Raw genomic sequence first — 19288 nt, forward strand, 5'->3', positions numbered from 1 at the left:
TATTTTAAGTCCAGCACATAAAAAACATAAAATGGCTCTCCTATTATCTTTACTCCAGCAAGGAAACTTACTCCATTAATCCTTTCTCCATTTTTATAATAATCCAAGCAGATCTCAAAGCGTTCCCCTCAACTTCCAGATTTAAAGCCCATTCAAAGTCCCCTCTAATTGTGATTAAGACTTTGAAGTCATCTCTCCTCTCATCTTTCTTGCTCTGATGCCATCCAGACCTCGGACATGGGACATGGAGGAGGGAAGGGTTCCGTCCAGTTTTCCACTCCTTCCCCCTTCTCCTGTGCTTCATGCAGCCCCACCCCCTCCAGAATGGAGCAGCAATAGAAAGAAGAGCACAGTGATCGTGGGACAAAAGTGCTTTTCATGTCCCACAGTGAAGGGGCCTGGGCGGCAATGCTCTGCGACAGCCGTAGGGATGAAGACTCGGTGATGAGGTGGGGGTCACTCCCCGGGGAAGCCTGCTCACCACACGGACCATGATGTGGGTGAGCCACTCCAGCTGCCTGCTTCCCACTCCTGATTAGTCTGTCCATGAGGGGAAACCACGTGGGCTTTTGCATCTGGGGACCATTCCATTGGAGGAAGTAATGGTAGAAAGATCCAAATCTGTTTCCCTGTTTCACTTTCCTTATTCAGTAGTCTTGGGGACCTGCCCTGTGCTCATCTTGGGCAGATGGAGGTAGAAGTGGGGAGACTGGAGAGAGCAAGAGTGGACTGATGGGAGAAGGGGAAGGAAGCAGATGCTGTGATTATGCAGTGGGCAAAGGTGCTATTCCGGGTGGCCTAGAGAACAGGTGGAAGGCTGTCAGGCTCAGCCCTTTCTGCAGATGCCCCACCTAAAGGTCCACCAAGTGTCTCTGACACCTTCCATGGGAGATGAGGAAGATGTTTGAAGAGTTCAAACCAGAATAATCACAAGCTCCAGGATCCTGGTGCATGGGGTGCTCCTGCACAGATTACTGAAGGAGTCAGGTTGGTGGTGTATGGAGCACATGATTTGGGTTTTAGTACACAGAGGCCACGTGCACCAAGTGAAGGGTGGAGGCCATTGCAGAACTAATTTGTATAGAATTATTTGGCTCTTTTGCCCTTTAATTTTTCTTTCTTCTTATGTAATAGAAGCAGGAAAAGGGAAGGAAATGAGAAATAAGAAAGTGTCACAATGAAGATGAAAAACGATTAAGCAGAGACAAGACTTAGTTTAGACACTGAGAGACCCAGAGGGGCTATTTCTCCACCAAGAGTGCCCAGCCATCAGGGAGACTCTGAGAGAAGAAAAAGCCATCAAGCCAAGAACTCTCTGGCTTTTATTTAAAATATCAGTGTAAGAGGAAAAAGCAGGAGAATAGCAGTTTGGGCCAGGAGCTATCTCAAGGCTAGGCAGTTTTTCTTGGGGAAAGGGGAAGGACATGGCCAGACAATAGGCTTCACTAATCTAAACTTGTTTAACCATTCGATTCTCACACAGCTTGCGTGCTTTTACCTCATAGTTTAAACAAGCCTCTATGGTCTTGCTGGTTGCAGCCCATATTGCCTCTCTCTTGCACTGGTTCCATTCAAGGCCTGTAGCTTTCCTCAGTGATGTTCCATATTCATGGTATCTCTAATTTCCTGGACCCTCCACTGCAGCACTGTCTCCATTCCCACAGCTTCATCCACTACTCTCTCAACAACTCTTGTCAAAGCCTTCCTTTGAAATCCAAGTAGTCACCTGGACTGCACAAGTTTTCCATTCTGTATCCCAGTAAGACCAGGGTCACATGGAATACACCAAGTTCTGCTGTCAACAGAAGCAGTAACAGGCACCCTTGGACCATGGCTACAGTGGTCTTTGAGTGCCTGGATCTCTGGGTATGGTGAAATGAATCTCTAGGAATCAATTTCCTAGAGGTCCTTCTTGACAGGCCTAAGGATGCTCTTCTCAAAGAAATGTTGAAACCTTTGCACCCTTGAACCTGCAATGGGTGGAGTCTGACTTATGAGACGCTTTCAAGGCATCTTTTCCTTGTCCCTGTACAAAGTACTTGGAGTCTTTTCATTGACACTGATCTCTTCAGCAGCCACACCTCCTTTGGCCACAACTTTACACCAAGTGAAGCCAAAATTTAAGTTTTTTCAAATTTTTTGTTCTGCCTTTTGGCCCTGATTATCACTTTAAATCTGGCTAGAAGCAGCCAGTACTGATGAGTTAGTACTCATGCCACAGCCTAAATATTAGTCTGTCATATAATTTCCTCTGCCAAATTAATCAATCCAATCCCCTTTATCTCAGTCTTCTGCAAAGTCTCAGGACATGGGGAAAATATAGGCACATTTTCTGCCAGAGCACAACACACATGGGCTTTTATTCATCTCCCATTGGAGTCCTTTTACCCCAATGATACCTCCTATCCCTGGACTTTACTGTCTGCATTCCTACTGATATTTTGTTACTCTGAGCTCTGACCAGAATCTCCTGTCAGGTCACTATAGCATTCTAATTGTTCTCTAGCCAGCATCTCTAAACCTTTCCAAACTCCTCCTGCAAGCAGTTCCAAAGGCCTCTAAACCATGGCCAGGTAGTCACAGCAATGACACATTTAGGATTTCTCTGGTACAAATTTTCTGTATTAGCTTTCTTTTTTGTGAGACACAAGACTCAACATCCACAAGTTAAAGGAGAAGAGTTTAAATTAGCTCATAATTTCAATCTGCAATCAGTTAGCTCCAAGGAATAAATATGGTAGGCATGTGTGGTAGAACAAAGCTGCTTCAATCATGGCAGCTGGGAAGCAGGGCAGAGGAAGAGAGCCCATGCAAAAGAGGTAAGGACCAGATATAGACACAAGACCACACCTCCTTGACCCACCCATGCATATCTAGAAGTGTGCTTCACCAATCCCCAGGACAGATCCCAAAGCCAATACAGTTGAAACTCCATCTTAACCTCCACATTACACTCCTAAGATCTCAAGCTTCATGGAGAAATGGATCATGTATCTTATTAATTACTTAATTACCCATTAAAGACATGTACTAAGTATATTTTAAGTAGGTAAATCAAGGAATAAATCTCAGAATGATGGGAGGAAGGTATAAAATTATTTCTCTATCAAAATTTCAGGAATCACTGAGTAATTTTTCAATGCTTAAAACAATGATCTCAATGAGTGTTGGTTTTACACCGTGAGATCATTTGTCAGTATCTGGAAACATTTTTGGCTGGCACAAATGGGGAATTTTACTGACACAAAACCTATAAAATAGCTCCCTATTTGCAAGAGTTATTAGAACCCAATGTCAATAGTGTTGAAGTTGACAGAGCTTGGCATAAGCTTTTGCCTAAACAAGCAATTGACATCATTTTACAAAATCAGACCTTCAGAAGATATTAGGAGAAATATAAAAGAATTTTTGGTTAAGTGTTAATTTTATTGGTTAGCTATCAGATGGCCAGATAGACTAATAAAGACACCTTTCACTCCTTATAATGTGCAAAGCAAGTTCACAAATCTCTCTGATGTTTTACCTTTCCACTGCTGGAGGTGAACTAGTCTTCAGTAAGCCTGAAGATGCTTTTCCTTGTTCTGCATTGCTCTATCATTCCAAGGTTGGGAATGCTCCCAAAGAATCTTTCCCATCTTCCTACTTCCTCCTCATAATTCTTCCAACACTGTTTTTGGGGTTTTTTGTTGTTCTTTTTTGGTGCCAGGGATGGAACTCGGGTCCTTGTGCTTGCGAGGCAGGTGGCGGCACCACTGAGCTAAATCCCCTGCCCCCCACAATTCTTTTTCAATGTTTCTTTAACATTAGAGGTAGAAGGACCAACTCCCAAGAATCACAAATAATTGTGTATTCAAAGGGTTCATTGTTCATTTGTCTCAGGGATGGAGACAGGTTTTAGGTGTGCTCCTAGTGACAATGTCCTGAGAGAACAGGGGTCCTCATCAATGTGCTGTCTCTATGCAATTTTTTAATGCTTTTTTGCAACATAGTTCATCAATCTCATGTTTACCCCCCACTGAATTTTATCTTTTCTGCTTGTGGTATCCACTCCAGACGCAGATATGTTTCTTAACAAGATAGAAGCAACCAAGTTGACCTTTAAAGCTTGCACCCTATTGGATCTTTTTTAACTTTATTTTTATTAGTGCATATTTGTCATACATATTGATCACATTCATCATAGGGAATTTCTACCTGTACATAATGTATCTTAATTCTTTTTTCCCCATTCCCCTCCCCTCCCTTCAATCCTTATTGCCCTCCCCATTTACGCAAGCTTTGTTTCCATTTTTTTCCCTTTGGTTCTCTTTTTCCTTTTCCCTTCCTTTCCTTCCCTCTCCCCCCCTCCCTGTTCCCCTTTCCATTTGATCATGTTCTTCCTACTTCCAAATATCTATCCTCTGTTGTGCTCCTGATTTACCCTTTGGGTTTCTCATACAAGAGAAACAATGTGATATTTAAACTTGTGCGTCTGATTTATAATCTGTGTGTCAGATTATGGTGTCTCTTCATAATAAAAATTCAATAAAGTCCGTAAGTCATGCATTGTTGGGAACATAAGAGTGATTCTAGTCTGTACAGGTAGGATAAAGAAATCTTTGGCCTGAAATAACAAGGGTAATTAAATGTAATATAGAATTGAGAATTATTTGTCCAATGACTTTCCTAATAATCACCATTGAAAATAATCTTACATGTTCACACCTTGCACTACAGGGAATCTATCGAGGGACTTTGCCATGGGTGACATCTGTTGATCTGAGTGAACTCCATACTTTAGGCAGTACTGCAGGCCACATATTCCTAGATATAAAACTACAGGATGCCAAATGCATGATCGCGTCCCACATCAGTGAGCTGCTCAGAGAAATTCTAGAGGTAAAAGTAAACTATAAGATGTTATTTCTGTGTAAGAGGGTATTGTATCCAATTAAGAGATAAGGTATTTGTTACTTGAGATCTGTCACAATACGTCTGCAAAATGCTACGCTTGTTGGACTTTTTCTTTAAACTTTTGGAATTTATCATAAAATGGAAATATTATATTAGGGATAATATTTGAGAATTCCTTCTGTCACACTACTGGTTAATGTGTAGGATTAGAATCCTACTCAGTTTTGAAAATCAAGGGCAGAACTTCCGCACATATAAGCAGTACCATGAAAAACAACCGGTCCCCACCTCCAGTTCTGCAGCTCTGCTTCCCGAATGTGAACGGCTCCTGCGTGAAAACCCCCTACTCACCTGGGCCCCGGCTGCTTCTCTATGTGGTGTTTGGCTTAGGGGCTGTACTGGCTGTGTTAGGAAACCTCCTGGTCGTGACTTCCATCCTCCATTTCAAGCAGCTGCACTCACCAACCAATTTCCTCCTCACCTCTCTGGCCTGCGCTGACTTCTTGGTGGGAGTCGCTGTGATGCCCTTCAGCATGGTCAGGTCGGTGGAGAGCTGCTGGTACTTCGGGAGGAGTTTCTGCACTTTCCACACATGCTGTGATGTGGCCTTCTGCTACTCTTCTCTCTTGCACCTGTGCTTCATCTCCGTGGACAGGTACATGGCTGTTACTGACCCCCTGGTCTACCCCACCAAGTTCACGGTGTCTGTGTCAGGCATTTGCATCGGTGTCTCCTGGATCTTGCCCATTATGTACTTTGGTGCCATGCTCTACACAGGTGTCAATGACGATGGGCTGGAGGAATTATCCAGTGCGCTCAACTGCATTGGAGGTTGTCAGCCCATTATAAATCAAGGCTGGGTTTTAGTAGATTTTCTGTTACTTGTCATACCTATCTGTGTTATAATAATTGTATACAGTAATATTTTTCTGGTAGCCAGAATGCAGGCTAAAAAGATTGAAAATGCTAGAGGCAAAAAAGGATCATCCTTAGGCTCTTACAAAACCAGGGTGGCCAAAAGAGAGAGAAAAGCAGCTAAAACCCTGGGTATCACAGTGGTGGCATTTTTAATCTCATGGTTACCATATACGATAGAGTCAGTAATTGATTCTTATATGGGCTTTATTACCCCTGCCTATATCTATGAGATTTGCTGTTGGTGTGCGTATTATAACTCAGCGATGAATCCTTTGATTTATGCTTTATTTTTTCCTTGGTTTAGGAAAGCCATACAACTCATTTTAAGCAGAGAATTTTTAAAGGGACATTCATCAGCCACAAGTTTTGGTTCAGAGTAAGTGTAAGTACAAGTTGAGAAAATTAACAATATTTTCAGAATTAAGTATTTATAGTGAAATTAAGTAAGAAATAAATGCAACTCAAAATTGAGGAGGTATATTATTTTTCAAATTAGACAGCTTTAGGAGAGTAAACTGTTAAACCATTGTGAAGATACGTATTGCATTAAATAATAAATAGTGATGTTGTTTATATATGTCACTTGCCTGTACATTTTGTATACATCCTTGACACACCCACTAATTTCTTCTAATTTGCTGAATTCTGAATCTCTTTTTTGGGGGGGTAATGAAATCTCCAATGATCTTCTCTTTTGTATGCAATTGTCATTTATCTTCAAAGGGTATATTTTTTCCCTTTCTCTCCTCCAATACTGTACTGCCATAACAAAGTACCACAAACTGGGTGATCAAACTACAGAATTGCCTCACAGTTTTAGAGGCTAGAAATCCAAGATGTGAGTGTTACTGTGTTGGTTTCTTTTGAAAGAATCTCTCCTTGGCTTGCAGATGGCTGTTTTTAACTGCATGCTCACATTCTCTTCCTCTATGTGTCTATATCCTTGTCTTACCTTCATACACTGATATCAGTCATGCTGCATTAGTGCACACCCCAGATACCTCATTTAAATGTAATTATTTCTTTCAAGGTTGTTGCTCTGTGGGTTAGGACTTTAACATACCAATTTTGGGTGACACAAGTCAGCCCCTCTCAGACACATCCAGTTGTGATGACACTACCCAAGGATCCATTTATTTGCTACCCTTCTCTGACTATTCTTCCCTCTTCCTTCAATTCTTGCACCTCACAGGAGATTTGGGGACAGCAGATAAGCTGCTCCTGGTTAATAACTGGGAAGAATATTGGAGTGCTCACTCACAATGTTGTAGGACTAGTAGTTCAGCCTTGGGTCATGTAGTAAATACAGACACTGCCCAGAAATTTTGTAAGGGGAATAGTCTGCCACAAAAAGATTGGCATGATGATCACTCTACAGTCTGCAGTTGACTTTAATTATCTATCATAGTGTGTAATTCACTTCTGCAGCTTATCTCAGCAGTTTTTGTTACTTAAAAACAGTGTCAAATAGTCCCCTCTTAGTTTCAAAGGATACACCCCAAGACACCCAGTTGATGCCTGAAACTGAACCCTATTTCTCTTGTGTTATTTTCTGTACACAAAAACTTATGAGTTTAATTTATAAATTAATAACAATGACTAATAATAAGCTGCAATAATTATAGCTCTATAGTTTAATAAAATTTATGTGAATATGGTCTCTTTCTGTTTCAAAATACCTTATTTTACTGTGTTCACCTTTTCTTTTTCTTGCAATAATGTGAGATTATGCAGTGCCCATAGGATGAGATAAAGTAAGGTGATTGACTAAGCACTTCTCACTCACTGTGGCTGTAACTTTTGGAATCTGAAGTGCAACAGCAAAGTACCACAAATTTCTGTTTTCCTTCTTTACAATTTTACAGAAGATTTGCTCTTACCATAGATCTTACCTTGCTTAGCATGTGATTTTTTTCTTTCCTTATTAAACTGTATAATTTTCACCTTTTGGCTTAAAAGAAGCACTCCATGGCTTCTGTTTGGCATATGTGAATTGCCAGCATCACTACTCTTGAGCCTTGGAGCTATTATTAAGTAAAATAATGCTTACTTGAACACAAGCATTGTGAGACCACAACAGTACATCTTATAAACATGATGGCTGCTAAGTAGCAGGCAGGTGGCATGTACACCACATACTCAACTTAAAATTATGAATTTTTCTCTGGAATCCTTCATTTCATATTTTCTGACTGAAGTTCACAGCAGGTAAGTGAAATTGCAGAATGTGAAACCTGGGGAAAGAAGAATTATTGAATTTCACTTCCCTAGAATGCTGCAGGCCCCATAATCCTATGGCTGTATTTTTAAATGTATAGACAATGTATGCTATAATTTTACATTATCCCTTCTCTAATGTTGTTTACTGAAAAAAGTCATTTTTAAATTTGTATTTATAGTATTTTGTACAATGAAGCTAAATGGTGCTAAAGTCGTTGTGTATACACGTTATTATTCTTTTTTCTTGTGTTTTTCTGTGGAGTCACTGATTGATATTGTTGTAGTATTTTTCTCTCACTGATTTCCAAATAAGATTTTAATTTTTTTCTAACATATGACGAGCATAATAGTGAGTAAGCACCTATCTCAGAAATGGCTACGGGTTAGAAATGATTTATATATATAATTTTCTTTCAGGAAAATAATTTTGAGAATACCATGGGTGACACATTTTCAATTTTATTACTGAGGACTTGAAAAGTGTCAGGAATGCTGCCTCAGGGGCAGAGAAACAATGAACATTACATGGTTGAACTTCCTGCTACTCATTTCTCCCCCATCCTGCCACACCCCTGCCAGTCTAGTAAAAACCAGAAGATGGCCCTAAATTACTGAAATCTTGTGAGGCTGCCCTTATCGATATGGTGCCAGGCAAGCCCTGCTAATCATTTCTGTTCACTGTCTTCTCACTCACATGCTGCGTTATGATTTGAAGGGCTCAACACAGAGCTAAATTGGACTTTATTTTTGAGTGGGAAAGTTTTCTGGTGAGTCTTCAAGCGTGTATAAGTAAATAGGAGAGTAGAAACCTTTTTTGACAGAACTAATTTTCATAAATAGAGGATTGGGCTTAGAAAATTAGAAGGCAATGAATACATTAATGGCATGATAACAACCAATAAATATAGTCTCATGTTGTCACCCTGCTTGTACTCCAGCGGTCAACCTAACTGTGGCAAACTGGACAAAAAATATCAGGCTCCCTATCATTAGGGTAAAACCAGCTTTAGTTCCAATTACTAGCACCAGAATGTTTTTGCCTGAAGTCTTTTTCATATACAGTGGACCCTTGAGTTAAGACCAGCCTGACATATGAACAACTTGGGTTATGTCTGGAATTTTAGTTTTAACTTATGAACAAAGTCTTGAGTTATGACCTCAATGCTGGCCACTTGTGCATCCACATGGTCTCACATACAGATTTAACCCTTCAAGAGTTCTGGAAGGAACATTACAACATCCTTTCCTGTGTGGGGTTAATCGAGAAATCCTGGGTCATTGTCTCTAAGGACACTGAGATCTGCCTAGAAGAAAATGTGGCCTAAAATTTTACAGGAGAGAGACTTTGAAGGCTGTGTTGAGAGCCTGACTAACTTGACTTACAATCAGCCCTCTTGAAGGAATTGAGTTCATAAATCAAGGGTCTGCTGTATTACCAGTAAGAGAAACAAAATGCCAATTCTGAAAAATCACATAATAGGAATCTACTGGAAGATCTTTATAGGAAAATGCTTTTATTTTTGTAGCTATATTTAATCTACTTATTTGGATTTTTGCTGTCTCTCCTGGAGACTTTAAATTTTTACTTGACTGTGAAGGGTTTGCTTTTGAACTCTCACCAACTTCTGAATGTGTCAAGTGGCTCTTCTCACAACACTGCAGCTCCTCTAGAGTTCCAATTTTTAATCACATTCAATATATTTTCCAACACTGTGTATGATACTCAAGTGGTCCTCTTGCTTAGCAGGATTGACTGCATGAATTTGGAAAATCAATCTCTAAAGGCATGTTTTGAAAGTGTCTTAAATAAAACATCCTTATAAAATTCTTTGCCCCGTGTACATCAATAAACTACAAAGAAATATAGTAACATTTTTATTAAATCTTTTGTTTCAAAATTTACAACCCATTTTACATGATGGTCATTATTACTTTAAAACCTTAATGAGAATATTCCTTTATCATCTCCATTTTACAAGTAAATGAGACACCCAGGATCAGTGATTTAACCAAGTGAAAGCTAGTACGTGGTGAGATGGGATTTAACCTTAACAGTTTGATCTTGCATATTTGCTGTGGGCCTTTATTTTACAGACAGTCGTTGCAGATAAAGAGACTGTTTTCAAAGATAAACTTGCCAGGCACATAAACCTCTGAGATAATTGTTTCATGTATTCCAACTTCAAATAAGAAAGATTCATTATTAAGAAAGTTTACATGCTCTAACACTTTTTCTCATTAAATATATAGAAAGATTTTTTTTTTTTTTTTTTGGTACCAGGGATCAAACTCGGGCGGGACCTTGCGCTTGCGAGGTAGGTGCCGGAACCACTGAGCTAAATCCCCGGCCCAAATATAAAATTACATTAACCAAATCTTCTCAACAGGCTTTTAAAACTAGCTTTTTCTTGACTACTCATTATTAAAATGTTTGTATTTCAGAAAAACAAATGAGAGATAGACTTTTTTAAGTGTAGAAAACTAATAGATCATTATTTGATGGGTGAGAAGAAAGAAGAACTGATCATCCATTTGTTTAAAAAATACTTTCGGTAAGGCTGGTGTCCGTGCCGGACTCTGGGTGCCCCAGGGGCGCGGAGACTAGGGAAGGGGGAGGGAGGGGGAGGGAGGGGGAGGGAGGGGGAGGGAGGGGGGGGAGGGCAGCGGCTGCAGCCTGGCGGCCGAGCAGGAGCCCTCCAAACCTCCACTTCCCGGTTGCCGCCTCCGCCGCCACCAGAGTCGCTGGGGCGCCCTGGCCTGCGAGTGTCAGTTGGGAGCCCTCCGCCCTCCGAGCGCCGCGCCCCGCCCCGCCGGAGCTCCCCGCCCTCTCCGCCCGCTCGAGGCCCGGGCCCTGGAGGACGTGAAGCTGGAGCTCCCCTTGCTCCCTCAGTGAAAGGACTAGCCGAGGAGTGGACCTGCCCTAGGAGAGCTCTGACAGATGCAGGAAATTTTACCTGGATGGTGCTTAGGCCCTTATTCTTCTGCTATGAAAAACAAGCTACCTATACTACAGAAACATGGAATAACTCATAGAATTTGCATACGACAAAATATTGAAGCAAACTTTATTAAACCAAATTTTCAACAACTATTTAGCTATTTAGTCTTGGATATTGCAGCTAATCCGGTGTTCCCTATGACTAAGGAATTTATTGATGTGAGCTTACAAACTGGAAGGAAAGTTCTTGTCCATGGAAATGCAGGGACCTCCAGAAGTGTTGCCTCTGTTATTGCATAATTATGGGAACCTCTGGGATGAAGTACAGAGATGCATTTGCTTATGAGCAAGAAAGAAGATTTTGTATTAATCTTAATGCTGGATTTCTCCGTCAACTTCAGCAATATGAAGCCATCTACCTAGCAAAATTAACAATACAGATGATGTCGCCACTCCAGATAGAAAGGTCCTTACTGTTCATTCTGGTACTACAGGCAGTTTAAAGAGAACACATGAAAAAGAAGATGATTTTGGAAACATGCAAGTGGCAACCGCACGGAATGGCTGACTCAAGAGCAGCATTACAGAGGGAGTGAATTTCTATTTGAAAGAGAAAATACTCAAGATGATGATACTGTAAAGTGGTAAAAACACAGTAGTTTCCTTTCAGTTACATGTTGTTTCCAGAAATGTTTCTCTGCAACATGTTAAGAAGATGTCAGACCTCTGCAGTAGACGGCGCTGATGGTTTTACTTTCTTTAAAAAAACTTTACAGTTTTATTATAAACTAAGCATTTTGAACTGCACTTTTGAAGTCCCTGTGGTTATCTTTTTAATCTATATCTACTTCTTCCAAAAATAAATTTGTTGCTGACAAATCACTCCTTAAGACTTTGCCACTCACAATAAGCTTTATTGCCTTTTGAAACCATGGGTAAAAAAAGGCCTATATCAAGGGGTTCATAGCTGAATTATAATAAACACACCACACTAATATCTCATGCACAGAAGGCGGAGTTATGAAATTCGTATAAGAATCAATTACTGCATCAATAATGTATGGTAGCCAAGAGACTAGAAATGCTGCCACAGCAATCCCCAAGGTTTTAGCGGCTTTTCTCTCTCTTTTTTGCCACTCTTTCTTTGTAACTTTCCAAGGAGGACTGAGTTTGGCTGGCCGTACTTTCTATCCTCCTAGCCTGATGCTTAGCCACCAAAAATATCTTACCATATACAAACACCATGGCAACAGTGGGTAGAAAGAACAGAAGAAAACAAAGCAGAACCCAATATTGATTCAGGGGAGCCTGACAACCTCCCACACAGGTCAGAGCAACTACTAATTCCTCAATCCCTTCTTCATTGGCCCCGGTGTAAAGGATAGAAAAGCTATATGTGACCAAAAAGAGCCAAGAGAGAATGATGCATATTCCTGAAACCGATACAGTGAACTTGGTTGGATAGGACAGAGGGTCTGTTACAGCAATGTACCTATCAATAGAGATGCAGCATAAATGAAATAAAGAGGCGAAACAGAAGAATATGTCAAAACATGTATGGAATTTACAGTAACTCTCCCCAAAGTACCAGCAGCTCTCCACCGACCTCTCACCGTGCTGAAGGGCATCACAGTGACTCCCACCAGGAAGTCAGCACAGGCCAGGGATGTGACCAGAAAGTTTGTAGGTGTGTGCAGCTGCTTGAAGTGAAGAATCGCAACAATGACAAGTAAGTTTCCAAACACTACTAGTATGGCCCCCAAACCAAGGACTGTATACAGGATTGCTCGTGGGCCTGGGGAATAAGAGGTTTCAACGCAGGATCCATTCACATTCTCATAGCAGAGCTCCAAAGCATCAGCTTGGGAGAAATTGCTCACCATTGCCTTCTTGTTTGAGTTATTTTAAAGTTTCCGAATTCCCGACTTCAGCAATTTAAAACAAAAAAGAGATGGCAATTTCAAAGCCTTCTGGGAGAGGAAAGAATCTCTAGTTAAAATGAGAATAACTTCTACAGCAAATTTTAGCATATGATCTATAACCTTTTAAGCTCTTCAAAAATTCTTTCCAAGTTTTAAATGCATTTAGAGTAGAAATTCATTGCAGAGAGTCATTCAAAATACAGTCAAATATATGGCTAAATAAATGGCTGGCAATGCATATAGTCCAATGTATATATAATAGGACGTATTTTGCTAATCTTTAGAAAAGCCATTTTGTGCATCACTTTACCTTTTGAAAGTCTCATCTGTAACCACTTCAGTTGAACAATTGGACTTTCAAAGGCTGAGTTTTATTTACAAAGATATGTCCCTGAGTGGCCACTTCAGCTGTAGTGACAAACTAGAGTCCATTTTTTCAAGAAGCAAAAAATAAATTACATCTCCTTCAAATTAAAATCTCTAAATCTCTGAAGTATCAAGTGTGAAGACTAAGGAAGGACTGACTCATAAGAACTTTAAATATGCTTTGGGAATACATTCCTTTTGTTGCTTACATTTTCAGAATTTGTGTTTGTTTCCTTTTTACTTATTTGTGATTCAGGTAAATCATTTAAAATGATTTGAAGAACTATTCTTATCAAATTGATGCTAATATAATTCATATAAAAGTATTCTTCAGGCTAATAGCCAACTTTAACTATCTAAACCCAAAGAGAATTTCTTAAAATAAGTAATAACTCACCTCTCAATCCTTAAAGAGGCAATACAGTTTTAAACCTACCATCGAGGAGGAGGCAACAGCTAGCGTGGTAAGCTAGCCACATCCCTGGTAGTGTGAATTTGTGCTGTCATCCAAGATTCAAATAGAGACCAGTTGATTTCTCTACATGTCTGAGTTTGTTCTCGTACCAAGTATGCAGTCTAAGAGAAGTTTATAGAGTTCACTTAACAAGTGAAAAACAAATTGTTGATTTGTTTGACTATAAATAAATGCAACCTTTCATCTAAATCTTAATCTTCAAGCTAAAGACTGGGCTACTTTCATTACCATGTACTGCATGTAATACAACTGGGCTCTGTTAAAAGTGCAGGATCTTAGGAAAAGTTACATGTACACACATGGGGGGTGTCATTTATCTCTATGTCCATACTTTCTGGGTAATAGGATTCCCTAGTCTGTGAGATATCAATGTGTCAAAATTTTGACTTCATTATAAAGCTACAATTTACCCTGCTAAAGCATAGCATACAACACACACACACACACACACACACACACACACACACACACACATATCCTGGTATTTCCAGGCTTCCCTCATCTGTGAGTTTTAAATAAATTCATTTTAACTTCGATTTCCTTTTTGTTCATGAGCCCTCGCTGGTTTGATGAAAAACATTATTCTAGGGTTCCCCAGGTGAGTGCATTTATTGTATTCCAAATCAGTGTTCCCAATAAAACCACATTGATGCTCCTCCTGTATTCTCCTTCTCTGTCCCAGGCCTCTGGTAAGGTCCACCACATCATTTGCTTTTTCCCCCAGATGCCTGCAGGGGTCTCACCAAGGCCACCATAGGCAATGCCCTGCCTGAGAGGTTAAGTACCTTTGAAAGGTCTCTGTCTTCCCAAGACTTAGAAATCATATTTTCTTAGCACCCAAGAAATGATGCTGTTGTGCAAAAGACAGTGACCTCTTTCCTCAGATCTCTGTATTCAAGCAGAAAATAGCAGTCTTCAATGTCATTGAATGCCTCAGAACATACCCTTTCCTAGAAGCAAAGACACTGGAATAGTAATGAGCACTACTATGGCCACCTCTTGCATATTAATACTTTACAATGATAAGGGAAATAAAGATAGCGTGCCTGAGAGGTAGAGTATCTTGTATGTGTGTGTGCTCACGGTGAGGAATGCTAACCCAAATCCAGTCGTGAAGAAACCAGACAAGCCCACATAATACATCTTATGTATTAAAGGTAAAGGAAGGGTAGAGTGAGGTAATATTCTTCAAAAATGTCAGTGTTGTAAAAGAATAGAGAATTGTCCCAGAATAAAGGCAAGACAACTAAAAAAATATGTGACACTAAAATGGAGCACAATACCAGGCCAGTGGACCACACTGGTCTAGGGATGGTAGTGGGGAAAGGTTTCTGTCTCTGTTAGGTCATGGAAATGTTCAGGGCTCAATTCATTCTAAGATGATTCCGAAAAAAAACACACACATAAAGATAAAGACGGAGAGGGAGAATAAGTGTTAAAGCAAATAGAATAAAATTTTACTAGGTGAATATCAGTAAATAAAACTGAAGTATGCTTTTATGACTTTCTGCAAATTTCTGTAGCTTTAAAATTATTTCCAAATAAAAGCCCTTTTTTACAAAAAGCAATTCAAAAGCTGACTCTTTAGTATCTCATCCTCTTCCATTCATCATCTTGTACAAGCCTCCCTCAAATGCCCACCACCTCACCAAAGCAAAACTTTCCCACAGCAGAAATTCGGATTCTGTGCTGGGCAAAACTCTCCTCTCCTGGCCATGACAAGTCCAAAGGCAAAAACCCTCAAGATCCTCTTTTCAATATAGTGCTATAATTTATCCTGCCAAAGCATAGCACATAATATCTACATTCACATTTTGTAACTTTATGATTTGCCTGAGCACAAAAACTGAACATAAAAGTACAGTACATTTGAGTGGCTATAACTGCTCTTCTGCTGGTTTCCCCTCAGAAGTGAAGACCAGTATGCTCCAAAGATGTACTGGTTCTCTGCTTTCTGACCAGAAAACTAATTGTATATTTTAAACAAATGATCACTTATTGTATCCAAACCCTTCCAGTCATCAAAGTGTAAAGGAAAAGACAAGAAAAAAAGAGGTGAGTGAGGAGAGAGGGGAGAGCAGAGAAGGGAGAGGCAGGGCTATCTCTTGCACCTGTGCCTATGCCATATATTTATTTCTGCCAATCTTTATGACCACCCCACCCCACTCCAGCCCTCTCTCTGAGACCACCTAAGAGCCATGGCAGCCGAAAATATCCCTCTCCTATTAGCGTCGTCTGCATGATCCTTTAATACACACACAAAGAAAATGTGAGGTAATCTAAGAATACTGGTTTACAATAATAAAAATACGGGACTTGGTATTATCTGTTACATTTCCACCCAGAGAAAAACTTTTTAAATGGAGTTTAATTAATAAAATAGAAGATTCTCCACAGATGTAATTGCTTAGCAAGAACACAAACACACGAGTACCACCAGCCCGCATTGCTGAGATATGATAATAAGCAGCTCCTCTAAGCCCCTTTTTCAGACTTTTGGTGATGCTGGAAGTTCTCCTCAAAACCATGAAAATAGGAACTATTTTTCTTCCAGTGTATCCTACCCATTCTTACTTGTTTTCAGTCTCCAGTGTTTGGGGTAGCAATCTTTTGGTTATATCCAAAATTTATAATTTCTTTGTGTGGTGTGCAGAAGTCACACTTACTGGATCTTGCTCTGTAATCAGCAGAAGCATAGGAATCACGTACTGAACTTCCAAGCAATTTTCCTTGTTTCCTCAGTTTTCTTTTATCATTTCAGGCAACTTTTGTTTTGTGTATGTAATTCATATTTAAATCTTTCTATAATACTAATAAGAATTGCTTAAATATTTTTTGTTTTCTATGTTATTTGAGTGTATTCTTAGATCAGTTGTCCTGTTTGCTCATCTTGTTTATTTTCCTTCCTTTTATTAATTGCCACAACTATCTAGGATCACACAGTCAAGATCTGTACTCAGCTCTATCCCATGATCTTACTTTTCAGGATTGACTGTCTTCCTGATGTGTAATCTCCTCAAATTATTTGAGAATTTGGCTTGTCACAGATTATCAGAAATAGCTTACCTGTTGTCCCAAAGGACATGAGGCTGGAAAAATACACTCATGACCTATGTTAAAAGAATATGTTAAACAGGAAGTAGGAGGTACCCCACTCACCTTGATATATATATACATATATAGATACATATATAGATACATATAGATACATATATATGTATATATCTCAAAGGCTGAAGGTAAACTTGAAAATATAAGAATATTAGTTGGATATGGTGGCACATGCCTGTAATCCCAGCACTTGGGAGGCTGAGGCAGGAAGATCACTGTGAGTTTGAAGCCAGCCTCGGCTGCATAGCAAGACCCTGTCTCAAAACACCAAAAAAAAAAAAAGTAAAGAAAATATAAGAGTGTGCCACTTAACGAAAATCATGGGGAATGCTGCAATCTGGGACATGTCAAAATGCAATCCCTGACTCTTAAGAATAAGCCACTTCAATTTGTGTCTGCCACAAAGTGAGGCACAATGTTTTTGCTCTGTCATCCTTCCACACTTATATTGTACTGCCTTTGTGGTATTTCTAATTACTTGATAAAAAGAAGGAATTATCTGCACACTTCACCTAGAATAATTGATTTTGGGGGGGGAACGAATTTGTACTCATGACCTGTATTGATTTGGCTGGATGATCAGTCTTGGAAGGATCACAATGGAAGGCTTTGTGGCTAGGAAGTTTCAGGAAACGGTATATGGACAGACCTCTTAGAGTGATCTCAAGAAGATAACTATGTTCTGTGTGAACATTATCAAAAAGACATACCTGAAGAGAAACTGATTAACAGCAGAGTTGCAAGATGATCCACTTAAAGATGTCAGTTAATCTCACTTCCCACCCAAACCAGTGCTCAGTCAGTGGTTTAATGAACCATGTGGCCATAGCAGCAGAGAGGGAAACTAAGCAGGTTCTCCTGGATCCATAATTGGACAGCAACAGGCCCTGCCACACATCTCTAAGCAAGGTACAGTGAACTCCATCCACCTGGGGGAGACAGAACGTGCTATTGTGGAATTGATAATTATAGGAACTTAGAACTGACTTTGTTGCTTGCTATGTTCCCTCAGCACCACCATCAGTAGCCCACTGAATATCCGATTTACATCACAGTACTTACACAACTTTGTTTCTGATCAAGAAAGAAATTATGTTGTAAGAAGTGAAATAATACGCTGATGGTAGGCTTTGGGGTTTCTAGCAAAGACTTCCAGTGCTAGTTGCAAACAACTTCAGTGGGTAGGGTGTTGTCCTGAGTAATATGGTATGCACTCTCCCACCTAGCAGCGTGCAATGCTATTTACCTTATCATCACATTATGAGCCTCTGAGCCAAGAGCTAAGTCTTAAAGTCAAGAGTAGAAATATGAGTGGTATTTCTCCTACAAACCCACTTGAAAAAAATTTATTCTCATAATAGTAAATGAGGTCTTTGCCACTTTAGAGATTTGTCAGCCAATAAAGGAATATTTCCATATTAATTGTAGTGAATCTGGCCAATAATTTCACTGAATTTGAAGCTGAGATTCCCATGGGGCCATCTGAGGTTCCTAATGCCATTGGCCAAATGGACATAAAAAGGGCTTAAGATATTTGCTGATGAAACAACAATCCTGGATTGCTACTGTGGCCCAATTAGAATTCATGACCAGAACCTATGAATGTTAAGAGGATGTTAAATGTTACAAGGAATAACTTCACAACCCAATAAAGGTGGGATTGTGGAAGCCTCCAGTTTCTCAGGAATGAAGCACCCTTACCAAGTAAAGAAACTTGACAGCTGAGATGCTGACTGAATGCAAAAGGAGAATGGACTAGGTAAGGGGAAAGAAAAATAAATGTAAACTGTAAGCCCATAGCCAATCATAAAATAGAGGATTGTCCGTTTAATGTAATTTTCCCAATTTCTTAATTTTTAAATTTATATATTAGTTACTTTTTCCATTTCTTTCATCTTTTTCTATCTCACTACTTTCTATAGGGTGTACTAGTGGTATTTATTTGTATAATTTAGCTTAAAAGTTATGAATATCTAAAGAAGATTTTAACAGGACTAGTGGAGGAGTAGGTGCCACCTAGAAATCAGGTAGTTGGAGGTAGAAGCAATAACTGATTGGTGTGAGTTGTCACTTGTTTGCATACTATGTTTTGGGTTATATGAGGAGTTATTATGTGAAGAGAAAAAAAGCATTTCAGTGTAAATATGAAAGGAGAAACTGTGGATTGTAGGAGACATGTTAATTTGATTGCTCAATATCCAAATATTCTTTCTAAGACAGGAGACGTCAAGATCCTCTTTCTGTACCTTCCTTCTGCAACAGGTGAGGTGTGCTTACAGATGCCGTGAAGCACCTGCAGGTGCAGTGCACACAGCATAAGTCAGACACTCTTCACAGCAGCTGCGGTGACAGTCCCCCATGGCCATGGTGACAGAGTGGAGAGAAGATGGAAAGTTCCCCTGGCAGCTTTCTAAGTAGATGACTCAGTGGTGAAACTTTACTTGA

General features: G+C 39.8%; 2 protein-coding genes and 1 pseudogene across 2 annotated transcripts; 2 read left to right on the forward strand and 1 right to left on the reverse strand.

Moving 5' to 3' along the window:
• The first annotated feature begins 5159 nt into the window (after positions 1–5159).
• On the forward strand, positions 5160–6191 carry LOC101708289 (trace amine-associated receptor 6-like). The gene has a single exon (XM_087190296.1). It carries the CDS (start codon positions 5160–5162, stop codon positions 6189–6191), a length of 1032 nt encoding a protein of 343 aa, XP_087046422.1.
• A 2174-nt stretch (positions 6192–8365) lies between these two features.
• Positions 8366–11540, forward strand: LOC101705139 (serine/threonine/tyrosine-interacting protein pseudogene; annotated as a pseudogene).
• Positions 11541–11685: 145 nt separating this feature from the next.
• Positions 11686–12872, reverse strand: LOC101704790 (trace amine-associated receptor 9). Its single transcript, XM_004921089.3, is given in 3 exon segments — positions 11686–12099; positions 12101–12577; positions 12580–12872. Coding segments are annotated over 3 exon segments (1047 nt in total). The 5' UTR covers positions 12853–12872; the 3' UTR covers positions 11686–11802.
• Positions 12873–19288: the final 6416 nt, after the last annotated feature.

Source organism: Heterocephalus glaber, unplaced genomic scaffold, assembly GCF_053883595.1.
Source record: "Heterocephalus glaber isolate CG9 unplaced genomic scaffold, H.glaber_assembly_v1.0 deba00001550, whole genome shotgun sequence".
Lineage (NCBI taxonomy): Eukaryota > Metazoa > Chordata > Mammalia > Rodentia > Bathyergidae > Heterocephalus > Heterocephalus glaber.

Excerpts from the sequence above, each read along its gene's own strand:
- LOC101708289 (XM_087190296.1), top strand. The coding sequence starts at position 5,160 with ATGAAAAACAACCGGTCCCCACCTCCAGTTCTGCAGCTCTGCTTCCCG.